Raw genomic sequence first — 16,176 nt, 5'->3', positions numbered from 1 at the left:
CTCACCTGTGATGTATTCATCTCGAGTAAACCGTGAAAGCCTCCGTGCATCTATCACAAACATCGTAATGAGTTGCGCAAGAGAACGCGCCGAAGGCATCTTCAGAGCTCCCTTTTTGCAGAGGTTTCTAACCTCTGGATTAAAGAATATAAATATTCTATTTAAAAATTAATAAAAAAATCAACAACGTTCTTAGTTTAAATAAAATGTAATAAAACGACTAATTAATCACGTATGTACGATTCTCAGTCGCAATTAAACGCGTTGCACTTTTCACCCTCCTCGGTGGGCGTAATGTGGCGTATCCATTTTAAATTATTTTCCTCGAGAAGTATCAAATGATAAATTCGTCAAGCTGCGCGAGCAATTTATAAATTTAAACTGACTTTTCACGCATTTGTCTTGTTGCAGATGAACCAGCAGTGCAAAGTGTGCGGCGAACCGGCTGCGGGCTTCCACTTCGGAGCTTTCACCTGTGAAGGATGCAAGGTATTTTATTTATTCATATTATGTTATATTACAAATATGCACTCTGTCCGTTATAAATCATCGATATTGAACGCGTCCATCTTTGCGCCGAAAAAAAAATCGTCCATCAAAATCAACGATTGATTGTATGGAGATCCTTACAAACAGTACTTTCAAGGAGAAAAGACTGTTGATTTAAATATCAATGATTTCAAGTGGTTTCATTTTATTCTTGTCCGTATTAAAACATTAAGCAATGTCAATAAAATATAAATTAGTCGATGGCAAAACTATCCCTACTTAAATTTAACATAAAACTTTTCTAATACATTTATTCTTTTGTTTTCTAATACATTAAGTATTCACAAAAATTTTATCAAATTCTCTCAAATAGTATTCATATATATTTTAATTTTAAATTGATGATGTGTTTACAATAAATACGTCAAATATTGTAAAATCTAAAAATGCACTATCTTATATAATACAATATTGAATGGATGGAAGGAATCCTCCCATAAATCGCGATTCTATAAACGGTAACCATTTTTAGTTTAGTTTTTAGTGATTTTTCTACTGTAGATATATGTACAATGATTTAAATTAAAAATTAATATGTACGCATGTACCTATAAGATAGTATTAAATTATTATTTTTTAATTAGTAAATCTTATGTTCTAAAGTGCAATAAAAGAATCTCCATAAATCGCAACTGCGTAAATCGGGACAAATACTTTTACAGTTTTTTTTTAAATTATAAATTAATTAATTTATATTTACAAAAAAATGATTTGAAAGTTAGGTTAATTTAATTTATAGTAAATACAAATCACAAGATTCTAATCAAATGAATATATTAATATGCCTCTAATTAAATAAAAAAAGATGTAATTGTATGGTAAATATAAATATTTCATCACTCGAACTTTGCAACTGTTAATGAAAGTCTCATTACAGCCAGACTTAACCCTGGGGATGCTGTAACGTAATAATATTACACCAGTTCACACTGTAACTGTAACTCGGCACACATTAACCTCTCGGTATGATACCCGAGTCGCTATAATTTCGGACGAATTAGATTTACGATCACATTTCGTATTGCGTTTGCCCCGTAATGTCGGATCACAATGGCCACACTAATCGGCTTAATGGTAAACAGTCCATCTTCCTCTGCATGCCGCCATTATTTACACGCGAATTGTAAATTAACGTCGTCGTCTCACACTCTCGTATCGCACGTGAGGGCTGCGGAAAAAAATCGTGGAAAAACTGTACGTCTCGGGGTTCAACGGTCAAATTCGTCTTCTACTCGGCCGGTGGCAGGTTCAAAAGTGAAATTTTTCTAGAGCACCGCAAGCCGAGTTGCGCAACAGTCGGTTCGTTTGTCGGTTTTTGCTTTTGTTTCGCAAACGACAAAAGTCTGCGACCGAATCGTGCGCTTCCAGTTTTCCAGTCGATCTCCGCGCTCAACCTTCGCCGATTTCGAATTTGCATATCGTTTGACCCGAATAAATCGAAAACGTTCAAAATTCGATTGCGCCATTGTCGAATCTGACCGATTGACCCGATCCGACTGACGATTGTCAGCTGATGGAGTTCGCGGGGGTCAACGATGGCTTTAATTAATTGTGGTCGCTTTTTAGACATTGATTTCTCAATTAAAATGTTAGTAGAGAAAAACCACAATATACATATCTACATATATGTTACAGTGAAAGCATATTTTAAGTGAAAATATATTTTCACCAATTCAAGCTGTGAACATGTATCAAATAATGAATTTACAACGATTAACCCTAACAACCCAATCTTAAATGAATATGACCAACGCTTACTTAACCTAACCTATCCTAAGCCTTAAATAATACAAACTCTAACAAACTAATCTTAAATGAATAAAACCAATCCTGAAAATGTAACTGGTTATGATTTCACTGAAACGTCTGTAAAAATATATTTTCACATGAAATATAATTTCACTGAGACATATATACTAAGCTTATCTAAATAATTTGAAAAGTTTGCTCCAAACTACTTATTAAAATATGTACTAGAGCGATAAAATCAAGAGAGCAAATATTAATCGTAGAAGAAAAACGATAGTTAAATAGTACATTGACATATTTATTTATTTACTACAATTAAGCCATTGTGACATTAAAGATATACTCCAGATATACTATAGCAAAAATATATTGTACATGAAAAAACAATTAAGAGATACAAAAATAAAAATAAAATATCAAAATTTAATAAAATTCTAACAAAAATAAAGCATGAAAATTGTGTAAAGAACAAAAATAAAAAAAATAAAATGAAATATGAACAATTAATTGTGAGAACACATATGTATGTACCTTACATATGTATGTAGCTACATATGTATGTACCTACATTTGTATGTATATACTATAAAAGAATTTCTTCTTTGATTTGCAAAATATATCATTTTTATTTGTCGAGATTGATTTTTTAACAGTCTGATCTTGGAAAGGATTTATTTATGAAAGCTCAAAGCTGATGTTAACAAAAAATATTTAGGTAGAAAAATCTTTAGCAATTTATCTATTGTAACGATTTCTTTAAGATCAACTTCAACAACTTGTCTGTTTTCCGACATATAAGATTTTACATAGTCCAATCGAATCATTTGGGTGATCGTAGTTAGATCTTAATTGTCATTATAAGGAATTTCAAGGCCTCAAAACATTTTTAAATAATAGACCGTTAATTCTTATAATATTTAAGAATGAGTTTTTTTATGTGTTTTTAAAACAACGAAGATGAGTGTTTTTTGTCAACATGATCCCAAAATGGCTCTTGACAAAAATAAACTGTAATTGTAAAAATAAAAGTCAAGATTTTTATCTATCGACACATCGGAAAATCTGTCGTAGCGTCTACGAGAAACTTTTCTGCAGACAAATCTCTTAGTGAATGTCCAGCTTAAGTATGAACGACGATAAACACTTTTTTGCATTCTCACATTCTGAGGTTGAAATTCATTATTTCTCTTATTTTATTTAACACATTGGATCTACAACATTTCCTCACGAAGATTCACCTGTGCTTTACCACTAACCATTTGAATTATATTTGATTATCAAAAGAACTAAGAAATAATGGTTTTAGTGTTCATTAAAAAAGCTCATAACGCATAAAAGCTGATTCACAATTTTGCATAAGAGAGGAATACAAGCAAATTCGAAATCCTTTGATCATTCTGTAGCATTTGTCCTATCCTGTTCAATTGAGACATCGTCGAAATATTTTTGCATGTCAATTATGATTCACCAATCTTTCAAAGAAAATACATTATTGATCAATTGCGATTTAGATCCAGAGTTCACCGGCAATTTATTATTACATAAAATCCGCTTTTTTGAATCGGAGAATTTGCCTCAATCTGATCATCGACGGCGCGTGGCAGATGTTTCGCTCGATCGCGTTCGCAACAACAGGCAACGGGTCACTTACGCCAATCGCAATCGTCCATCGAACCGTCGCAAAACAATCGAAAGATACGCGTAAAAACAATAGAACCCCGTGGATTATGTGGCACAGACACTACAGTCGAGTGTTTCAAATCTAACGAGTCGTTTGTCGTCGACTAAGCGTCGATATCCGTCGTTGTGCAAATCGGCAGGTCACTCAATGTAATTTTCGATTTCATTTCGTACGTAGATATATGCAGAGCTGTTGCCGGGGGTAGGTGGTTCGGCATTTATCATGGGAATGAACCACGCATTAATATCCTTCTGCTTGCGAGCGAAGTCGTTTAATCAAAACCTTGCGCGGTTTAGTAACGCTGAATAATGTTGATCGGCGTGCGGTAGTTGAATCGTATTATTTATGTATGGGGTGGAATAAAGGCTTGAATGAAAGTATTCATTTGATTCAATGTTTAATGATAAAATACGGTAAAACATATCTATTATATTTATGGACCCAATAGAGTGAATATTGGAGGAAGGCTTTTCAATAAGCAACATTTGCTTTAAATTCCTTTATGTGACATGTACTTTGTTCAAATTGTGTATTGGCGTTTATGTACATTTTTACTAAATTATCTAAATACCTCACATATACTGATACATACAATACTTTAAGATAGTAGTTATTCATAACATGATACATACATCTAAAGTAGATATATTAAATATCTATGTACTATATAGAGCGTAAAGCTTTATAAAGTTATAACATAAAGTCTAATTTTCACTTCACTCGTAGCTGATATAATGATTGTTAAAATGAATGTTAAATAGCGTGGTGTTAAGTAGAATGGCGTGTTGTTTCGGCCAAAAGTCGAATAACGTTTATACATATACATATATGTATATGTCGTTTCGCGTGCCAACAGATAACAAATCCTAATCAGGTTACTTCATACAGGTTCACATATAATTAATTACTTATACAAAATTATTTGCAAAAATTTATCTAAAAGATATTTTTTTTAGTTTGTCTCAGGGCCCGAAATTAATTTTCCCAGGGCCTGGGATTCCTCTCAAAAACGTATGTCTTGCCCAGTGGTGTAGTCGGGCCAGGGCAGACCAGGTCGCCGCCCTGGCACTTTGATTGATATGAAAATTGTTTTTCGAGTACAATTAAAAAAATATATTTTGGGTAATATGTCATATAAAATTGTGTATATCAAATATTGTGAGTAGAGGCTCGTTCTAAAATTTGGTGACCACAACCGAATAGTAATCTGAGCATATTCAAAGCTTAAAAGACAACTTAAAAACGCATTGATGAAATTCATAGGCTTTTTAACCTAAAAGCACCCAAAACTCCGAAAGAAAATATTTTTTGAACGATTGACAGGAGCATGCACTATTTGAGGACAGATAAAATAAGGGAACTTAGCTTAAATTTATAGTCATCTCTAAATTCACATTTTTTGACATATACATATAACTTTAATTTTTGACATATATGTACATTTGACACAAACATATGCATTGCTAAAAAACAATGTTGATGTTGACACACAAATACGGGTTTAAAAAATCAAAGATATTGAAGAGGATGTAGTTTGCATGTTTTATATAAAATATAAAATACCGTAATTAGCATTTGATTTTTTTTATAAATATTTGAACTACCAATATTAGAATACACATTTTTTAAGTATCGAAAAAAGCGGGGGGGGGGGTCGTAAAATTTAAGCACCGCCCTGGTTATTTTTTATTTAGCACTACACCACTGGTCCTGCCAATGGACAAGTTTTTGATAGTGATCGTAATACATACATAGACCTACTTTTGCATACGTATTTTTTTGACATGTTAAACTGCAGCTTTTGCTGCTTTTGCCCACCACTATGTACTTGCTTGTTTGTATGCACCATGTTTGTACTTGCTTGATCTCACGGGTAAAATCTCAGATTATACACACTAGATTTGAGAAATACGAGATTATGGAGATCGAAAAGATGCATGACGTCACCGGAAGTGGGTCACGCGGTCCGAGATTGCGCAATCCGGATCGGAAGTGCAGGTGGTGCATCGGTGCGTGTCAGTGGGTTGGCGTTGTAACGGGGACGTGAGTCACAACGGCGAGGCGGCTTCGCTCTCCGAAGCGCCTTTGGTTTCGGGCTCCATGGAGCATGCAGCGTAAACGCTGACGTTGTGCAAAACCCCACTTCCGGTGCAATTTTCGCGCGTGTTTTCATTTTCTGCTCCAAATTGTTCGCCGCTGCCGTCGTCTTGCTGTTGTTACGTGCGAACGCCGTTTCAAGGCCGCGCTTCTTCAACACTTGTCCATCGTTGTGCAATCCTCGGTGGCTTCTTTTTTTATCTCAATGATCGTCTTCTCCTCCTACTGCCTTGTGATTTTGTTTATTTTTGGCAAATTTGCGATTTAAACGGCTGGTCTTGACGATACGAGTTGTTCTCTTGTTATGGACTGACAATTACATGTACATATTTATAAGTCTATAAAAACATACATATGTACGTAGTACATTATCCAGCAGTATGGCTTAGTAGTAGCGTGTATGTTTAGCACCAAGTGATTATTGGGTCCGAGCCCGCTATACTGTTGGTCAGACTTGGATGCTTCTTATTAGAGTTTTATCTGATTATTGTTGAAACGGTTCCTTAAAATTGGCAAAAAAAATCATCCTACCTGCTGTCACAAATCTTCTGTATTTAATGTAAAAATTATGTATACATCTAAAATCCATAGATGTCTCAATGGATTAATTAATTGATTGTTAATTTGTTCTTTTGCTTCTCGAAATACAGTGATTTATGTATTTTTTGCATAATATATGAGCGATTTTTTTAACATCCACAAAATCCCATTTTATTTGAAATTTAATGCAAAAAAATCATTCGTGAAATTCAATTAAGTCTTTGACACAAAAATACGTTAATGAAAATAAGTTTTAGAAATACACATATACATATATCAAAGACCGATATTTTTATCCACTGTGTGTTTTATTTAAATTTTAGCATTTGTTTCATTTCAGCGAAAATAATTTTCAGTTTTGGCATATATTTACTTTATTTTATTAGATAATTATATGTAATTTTTAAAATGAAGATCAATTTCAATACTCTGTAGAACAATTTATGAAATATATACAATTTAAAGTTAACATGAAAAAATGATATGAAATGACAGTTATTAGGAAATAGTAATATGAGAAAATACATTAAATAAATGTATTTCAAACGAAAAAATCGCACGAACGTTTATTTATAGTGATATACCATATTCAAAAATATTTTTTTCTTGTCATTGAAGATATGCTAGAGACTCAAAATATATCTATGAATACTCTGCCATTTTATCAATTTCTATATTTTTACGATACACTCAAAAGAAAAGGCACTTTCAACAAAAATCTAATTCATCGTCAGTACAAACTCATCGGTTGCGCTACTTTTCGAACACACAGAACCTTCATTATCCCGACCGATTTTCAGATTTTGCCGACCGATCGGGAAAATTTAAACTCTGACATGCCACACCAGCGCTATACCGACGGATTTGGTCAGCAGTGTGGCGAAAATCTGACCCGAATACGCCATCCGCGACGATTGCCCAAGTGGAAACGGCTCTAACCGAACCGAACCGTCTGACCGGCAAAAACGTGTCGCACCTAACGAATCGGATAATCGGGAGCGCAAAAACCTCCTATTCTCACATTGCGAGACCATTATTATCAGCCCGATAGCGAAACCGACATCGAACAAACAACTTTATGGGAACATGAGCACCGCATAATCCCATTTATCACAATACGTTTCATAACGAATTATATTTATATATGTATATCGTATTTTAGAACAAGTAGCCGGCTCGCTTTATTATGCAATCTTGTTTATGTGTGGCCAACAATGGTCGATATTTTGGCTGCTATTTAAATTGGGGTGACCTTCAGGTGTGGTTCCGTTACGGCAGCTTCTGATTCAGCCAGATTGTGGATAGATTATCATCTCGGTTCACGGGGTCTTACGTTGCGGAAAATTCGCCGTACGGTTCCGTGGAGACCTTGAACGGTATCGCGGAATTGGTTCAAGGTCGTGAAAACCACCACAGCGTTACGTCCCGGTTTGGTATCTCGAGTGATTCCCAACCTGTGTATATTATAGTGAAATGCAAGAACAACCAAACGAAGTATATTTCATACACTTTTCATACACTTTTCTTTTTAACTGACCGGCGTTGCTCGGCCGAATTTATGTTGAAAACAACGTTGAAAGAAGTAGCGGCTTGTGGAAAATATTCAAGGGGTCCTTTTATCGTTCATACTGTTTCTATTTACATAGTTTTTTTCTCAATTTTATCTTTGATAGTTATTTATTTTAATATAGTCTGGCTAAAATTGGTGACAAAGCAGCATCAAATATTCGGTATTAAACTTGAAAGGTCTGTACACAGAGAAATGTAATTACATTTCTCTGCCTATACATATTAAATTGATGAATCGGATTTAAAGTTTAAAAAATATCAATACTTCTCTGTACTATATGTATGCTAATTTTCATGTGCCTATTAATACATTATATTAATTTAAGGTGACTATTTGCACTCTCTGTCCTGGTAAGTCGAGACATAAAACCAGTACACTTTTTTTATCTAATAGATGAATTTAAATGTACAAAGTCTTACCTTCAGCGAAAATGATGCCTCCTACAAAAATATTGGCAAATTAGTCAAATATTGTCTTTGTTTGCCGGGAACATGTGCATTTGCCGAAGAACTTTTTTCTTCGATGAACAATATTGGATTTTAAAACTGTCCTGTTTTCTTGTCCTGGTTTTCAATTTGAAAAAAAACTTCACCTTAATTTTACATGCATACAAAAACTGATTTGGTTGAGTACTGCAGCATCTCAGTCCTTATGCAGAAGCCGTCTTTGCTTCCAAAGGCTTCCAAAACCCTTCTTCTGTCTAAATCGAAGTATCTACATACATATTTTGATATAGTTTACTAAATTTATAGATCTATTAAATATGGTTCTATGTTGACTGAAAATTATGGATTTGCATTGCGGAAAAACATACATAGATACAAACATTTACTACCATTAATTAACAATTCATAATATCAATAAGTAACTATTCAATAATATACCAAATTTATTATTTCTAAGTTGAATAACTATGGATTTGGATAATGGCTAAATAAGTTTGTGTACTGACATGTAGGCATTTATTTTGTATGATTTCGTGAAAAATTTAGTAGTCAAATAATTTGCATTTGATATAACGATAAATTATTAAAATACATTTCAAGCTTTTTTTTTATTTCAATAGATGTCACTTATTAAATAATTTGTGTTAATCTAATGTCCTAGTTTGTTAAGTTAACCTTTTCAAGAACCTATTAATCAGAATTTTATAGCTAACATAATGTTTTGGAAACGCTGGGGAAAACATTTAAATCTTAACGGTCGTATAATTATGTTAATTACTTAAAAAATGCAATTAAAGCGAACATGATATTTACATTTAACTGCACCGCAATACGTAATCGCCATGAAATCAAAAATAATTAATTTTCAATACATCTACAATGATTTCGAAAACACATAAATAATAAAACGAATCAAGAACACATCATTCACACGAGTACGAAAATTATCCGAACAGACCTCGGAAAAACCGTACAAATGATAAAATATTTAATAACTTAAATCGTTTTTCCTCAGTGCACGCTTTTCCAAACGCTCTTCAATTGTCGTCAAAGTGTCTCAAACGTTACCTTCACGACTTCTTCGATTGTTACACGCTTGAGAGTCACCTTGACAAGATTCACACGACGATTTAGCAGTGTATTTTTTCATGTATAAAACACAACGTACGTACCAACAAAATGCGGGTCATTTTTACCAAAAACCCACCACTACAATGACAAGATTTATAACGACGTTTCGCAATCGGACGCTTTTCATCTTTGATGATACACTTATGTCCCATTACGGAATCTTATGTGTGTTTATTATTTTTTTCCGAGCGTCCATTCAATGGTCAAAGTTGCAAAACGGACGTTTTTGTCACACACGCGCAATTATTTTCCAATTGTGTCACGGTTAAGCGAACATCATGTGTAACCTATATAATACTCCGCAGTATTAGATAATGATTTTAAAAATGCGCATTATGCAATGTGACGAATTTTATATTTTGCGAAATTTTATGTATGTACATACATATTATAAACTTACATAACATGTAGGCATATTGTATTTTAATTATACCTCAAAGCACTGAGCTAGTGTATATTATTTGTATATTATTTTCGTACTAAACATTCCTTCGAAGCGAGCTACGGGTGTAAATAGAACAACTGTTCAATTTTGAATTAAAAAATATATGTCTACATACCTTGTAATTTTCATAAAATAGCTATTTACGTTTGCATAAATTACCGATGAGTCGCAATATGGCTTCGAACGTAAAGTTCGACATTTTTCTCGAGTGCATCTCGAGTGCTCGCCGTTACGCCTGTTTGATCACGTTTTTACGACTTGTCCGTTCGAATTTCGTCATTGTTGACGATACATACGACACATTACACTATAACATGTTAATGGCTCACCAACAGAGTATGTGCTACCTGCCGCAACATCGGCAATCGAGGACGACCCATTGTGCAACATATAGCAGAGGCTACTTATCGTCTCTCGTCGAGAGATAATGCTGGTACCCGAATAATAATAATATTTATATATATATAAAAAAAATCGACGATAATTCGTTATGTTCAAACGACGACATGACACTCCAAACAAGCAGACGTATTTATAAATAAATATGTATATATAAAATCCTCGTGTCGATCCATCAAAGCCTTCTTCTTTGGTTAAAATCTATTATTTTTCGCACCTAGACGTGTTGTGTGGCATAAATTAGGAGCGCGGCCGCATCAATCAAGACGCGCCAAGGGAGAAAGTGTTTCTGCCATTGTGCGAAATGCGATAGGTCAACGCCAAATGAAGATATATTAATAAATTCCACGGGTTGTTCGAGAGCCGTCATGATAAATTATTTTTTAAATGTCCAATGATTGTAGACAAATTTTCGCCTATCACTCTTAACCTTTGCTTACGCTTCGCACGCCTCTGGGGCCAACATCGTGGCGTAAATCAACTTTTTCGCATTGTTTTCACCCATATTTTTAAACTCTTTTCGATTAGAGCTATTCCGCGGAATCTGCTAAAATTGACTTTTTTTTAATACATTAGGTATGTATAAACATCTTGTATTAATTCGTCACACTTAAAATCGCACCTACATACTACCACTTTAAATTCCTGACATGCACGGCCGTCGAAAGCGAAACCGAGCCCTGGAAAAATAATTATTCCAGACTCCATTACTAAAAAAATCCTTGCAGAAAAATAACTGACTTTTTATTGCTATTCTTTAACGTAATATATTAAAATTTAATAGAGAACCGAATGGTTAATTCCAGTCTACACAATTATCCTAATGCCGCACTTTTGTGGTCACGTATAAACCCGTTAAAAAGTTATCCGAAAAATGTTAATTTAATAATAAAAGGGTATTCGTCGATTTAAAGTTGATTTCATGAAAGAATACTGATTAATTAATGTTAACATAAAAATACTTTTATTAAAACCATTTCATCAATTAAAAATATTTTTCCAAATTTAATCACTCATAAATATTATAATTACTATTATTTACGATACATAAAGCGTTTATTATACACATTGAACGTTTATTAGGGGGTTTGTAGGCATGTGAAGTACATATTATCAAATTTTACCTATATATGTATGTACATACATATGTATATCCCGGGTAGGCCTAACAGGGAAACACCAATGCGCCCTCCTGGCCAATTACAAACAATGCAGCATTTTTATTACATAAGTTTCTGAATTACGAGACACTAAAGAACTCAAAATTAACGAGACATCTATGAATTTAAGCTTGTATGTATATATTTTTTTTATTGTACATAAATCATACTCAAATAGTGGGGGGAAGGTTTTCACCCAATTTAATGTTTGAACTGTTTCAAAAATTAAATCAGATAAATTGGCAAATTCTGATAGGAAACGATCGACCTGGAGTCACAAATATCCAAGTCTGACCAGCAGTATTACAGATAATATACTCAGAATAAAGTCCTTTCAATCGAGGTCAACTCACGAGATCAAACCCGACAGCACAAATAAATTATTTTAGATATTTTAATATGTATAAATTTAATGAAATCGATAAATTAGCGTGTAATATACGGAATGTACTTTAATAATATGGATATATTATCAATTGCTTATCTAATTGATGGCTTCGATGAATCTAGGAACAGATAATAATCTCTGTTGGTAATAATTTTAAAAATGTCAATTTATCCAAATAGACATTTGGATAACTTTTTATAATTTTTCAGACACTTATTCAGTATTGTTTTACAATAAAATAATTAAGTTCGTATTGTATATGTATGTAGACAAATGTTATTCAAACTGCACGCGAAGCGAACGAGTGTTGATGGATGAGCTTAAAAAGAAAAGTGTTATTTCAAGTGCGTTCTTAATCAATGTCGCGTTACGTGGAAATCCTCGATGATTTGATATTTTCAGAGAATGTTTATACGAATACTCACTCACACGGTCGTGATATTTACTTTTCAACCGGTGTGTGTGATAATAATAATAATACCCACTTGCTCATCATCAATCATGCGGATTCGTCTTTGGACACTTGATATCAAACCGGTCCGTCTGCTGCACCCGAATTTCACCACTAATCCCGTTCTTATTGTTGTTTCAGTCGTTCTTCGGGAGGTCGTACAACAACCTGAGCTCCATATCCGAATGCAAGAACAACGGGGAGTGCGTCATCAACAAGAAGAACCGCACCGCTTGCAAGGCGTGCCGTTTGCGAAAATGTTTACTGGTCGGCATGTCCAAGAGCGGCTCCAGATACGGTCGCAGATCCAACTGGTTCAAGATTCACTGCCTTCTGCAAGAACAACAGCAAGCTGCCGGACAGTTAAGGTCTGGGCAAGGAGGTCCTCCTGGAATGCCAGGAGGTCCGAACAGAGATCTCCTTCTAGAAGAATACCATAAAGGCGTATCTCCAGAAAGTCCCCACAGTGAGGATGACAATCGAAGAAGAGCTTTACAAGCAGCTGATCTTTTCATGCCCCTCCCGTTTCCCGGTTTACCAATGCCTGGATTTGCACCTCCGATGCTTCCACCACCCCACCTCTTATTCCCAGGTGGATTCCACCCTGCTCTCTACCCACCTAGAGGTCTCTTAAAACCAGCGACCAACAACAACAACCGCTACACCAACAACAACAACAACGAATCCCACGTGGAATCATTCACGAAGAGATTCTACTTAGACGCTGTATTAAAATCTCAAAGATCCTCTCCGTCCAGTAGTAGTGCGAAATCAGCGCATGGAGATAACGAAGACGAATCTTTAGATCCTGAAGAATTAGATTCACCTCGTCCCATGGATGAAATCCCTCGACCTATCCCACTCTCTTTGACGTCACTGAATTTCAATACTGGTTTGACCGTATTGCGCAAAGGATCGTCGTCGCCAGTTCAAGAGAATCCTATGGATCTTTCAATGAAATCCGGAAGTTTTTCTGGAGATGAAAGGAGGGCCACTCCCGATGATCCTGACGAAGCGGAGATGGATAGTGAAAGTGCTGGAGAGGAAGCAATCGACGATGAAACTTCCGGGGAATTGTTTTCGACGCGACATGACGTTAAGCGATTAAAGCTGCATCGCACCGCACCGTTAGACTTAACGACGAAAGTTTAATTTAATTATAAAATTACATAGTCAATCGAACGGTTTTTATATATAAAAACGTACAAAGAAAATTAAATAGTGTGTTCAAAATATGTGCCTAGAAGTTAAATTGTAATATTTTTAGATAGGACCGAAATTGGTGCGTTGTATGTATTTTAGTGACTTGTTTGTTTTGGGCGAGTGATGCACTCTGCATTTGTTGCGTTTTTTTTTTGTTCACGTTATTAGAGTTTGTTCCTTGAACCGGTGGGGTCATCCGAGACCTATTTGGCAATGGATTTTTTAAATAATGCGTCCGCCTTGTCAACGAGGAGAGGCTATTCGTTGGCGGACAATCTATCTATCTATCGTCTCTGGACGACCTCGCTCCCCGTCAGTTGAAGAATATTTTTTTATTATCACTATTCTTGAACCGACGTCAATGCCAGTACGTATTATTGTTATTACGCAAACAGGTCAACTGCGATCTTCAGAGCAGATGGGTAATTTGTTACGATTTGAGTTTATTCTAATTGTACATAGAACCATTTCAAAACACAATGAATTAGTCGACCATTTGACGCTTACATATTGCATGTAAACAAAAATTTAATTACGACCTCATTTTGCACGGAATCTTAGTAAATGATACACGCTTTATAATTTAGTACCAATACATGTGTATACATACATAATTCAAATAATTTCATATATTTACCTACATTAATTGCAATTTCTTTACATGTCACTTTCGACATAATAATTTGCGGTAAACTTTAATAGCATTACGCCATGCTTACGCTTCTCAGAAGGTAACGAAAATCAAACGAGGAAAACCTCGATTTAAAAGAAAATATATTGTCAAACATCAATGGCAAAAAAATCTTACAATTAACACGTTGTCATTGACTTTAATTAAGCACATACATATGTAAGTTCGTTTAGGTTTGCACATTGGAGTAGTTTTTTGTTGTTGGAAATCCTATCAGTTAAAAGCGTCTTATTGCAGTTTAATTATTCATTGAAAAATCCAAGATTTTCAAGAAATTGAAGACTGTTCTAATATACATACATACATACATAAATGCAAAATTTAAAATTTCGTATGAATATTTAACTTTGAATATTTTTTTTAGTTTTATTCGAAAAAAAATCGGAATAATATTATACATACTAGTATTTTTTATTTTAAAATGAGTACAATAAATCATAAAAATCCATTTTCATTGAAAATTTTAAATTTCTAATCAGAATGTGTGTATACAAAATTGATCATAAGATGTTTGCTCTTTACTAAATCGTATACCTTAAATGCATGGCTCAGTTCAGACAACACTCATATTCGTATTTGTATTATATATACACAGGTTTTTCATTCCAAATTGACCCTTTTTCATTTCAAACCGACTCTTTTTCATTTCAAATTGACCCCTTTTCAATGTGAATTTGAAGGGAAATCAATTTGGAATGAAAAATCTATATAATACAACTTACATATACACATCTACAATACAATCAATCCAATGACACCTGTTTTAAATCCCACCCAAAGTAAACTATACTTAAAACATACTCACGCAGACTTTCGAAAGGGGATCATAACGAGCTATTGTTGTAGTTTGTACTCGTTGTAACGAGATTAGTCCCAGTTGTGCCGGTTGTTACTGGTGCTAGACGTGACGACGTCGGTAATGAGAGCCCGTCCCGCTTGTCCAGCGTCCTCATCGTTGTCAAAACGTCTCTTGTTGTCCGACGTTCAACCGGTCAAATGTCATGAGAACAGAGCAGACTCCACGGGTCGGGGTTAATGGGATGGCTTATCAACGAACAGACCCACGATAGTACACACACACACCAAACGAAAGCAGATTAAACTATCGTTAACCGTTTTCCAGATCCAGCACGGTGTTGGTGTTGTGGTGCGACATTTAGGAAAATCGTCGGATAATGAGTTTCCCGGAATTTGGTGCGAATCGTCGAGTCAGGTTCGTCTCTCGGCGATCGGTCCCGGTTTCATGGGAAAACGAGGCGACTTCCTTCTCACATGCTGCGTACGAACACGATCCGCTTTAAACGGCCAACTTCTCATAGTTAGCCGAGATCTCGTTTACGTGCCACCCTGTGTATGCATATGTACATGCCGAATCAAATTTCGCCCCCGGGGAAGAACCGATCGGGAAGAATATATCGCGCGTGTGAACATTTTCCGTCTTTATGGACTAAAATGTACGCGTAATGCTCGTTTTGTCAACTAGTCCATACGATATCTAAATAAAGCCTTTATTAGTTATTCAGGGTGAAATTTGAAATTTGAAGTCGGTCCAGAACTTATTACTAGGAATAATTTTTATGAGAATTATATAAAATCATCTTATAGATATAATATTTTGAATGACTTTTCGGTTTAATCGTCTATGTAGACTTAGATAAGATTTCCTTATACATAAG

At 34.7% G+C, this 16,176-nt stretch overlaps 1 protein-coding gene across 1 annotated transcript; it reads left to right on the top strand.

Annotated features, from left to right (window-relative positions):
* The first annotated feature begins 411 nt into the window (after positions 1-411).
* LOC143911878 (uncharacterized) lies at positions 412-14,573 on the top strand. Its single transcript, XM_077430965.1, has 2 exons — positions 412-489; positions 12,748-14,573. The coding sequence occupies exons 1-2, from the start codon at positions 412-414 to the stop codon at positions 13,756-13,758; spliced, it is 1,089 nt and encodes a 362-aa protein (XP_077287091.1). The 3' UTR covers positions 13,759-14,573.
* The last annotated feature ends 1,603 nt before the right edge of the window (positions 14,574-16,176 follow it).

Source organism: Arctopsyche grandis, chromosome 5 (genome assembly GCF_051622035.1).
Source record: "Arctopsyche grandis isolate Sample6627 chromosome 5, ASM5162203v2, whole genome shotgun sequence".
Lineage (NCBI taxonomy): Eukaryota > Metazoa > Arthropoda > Insecta > Trichoptera > Hydropsychidae > Arctopsyche > Arctopsyche grandis.
Note: the sequence above shows the minus strand (reverse complement) of the source record. Positions and strands in the feature narration are given on the sequence as shown.

What these genes read in the sequence shown, in the direction of transcription:
- LOC143911878 (XM_077430965.1), top strand. Translation starts at nt 412, where the DNA reads ATGAACCAGCAGTGCAAAGTGTGCGGCGAACCGGCTGCGGGCTTCCAC. An exon ending in TCACCTGTGAAGGATGCAAG is followed by an intron (nt 490 to 12,747) that starts GTATTTTATTTA and finishes TTGTTGTTTCAG; the next exon opens with TCGTTCTTCGGGAGGTCGTA.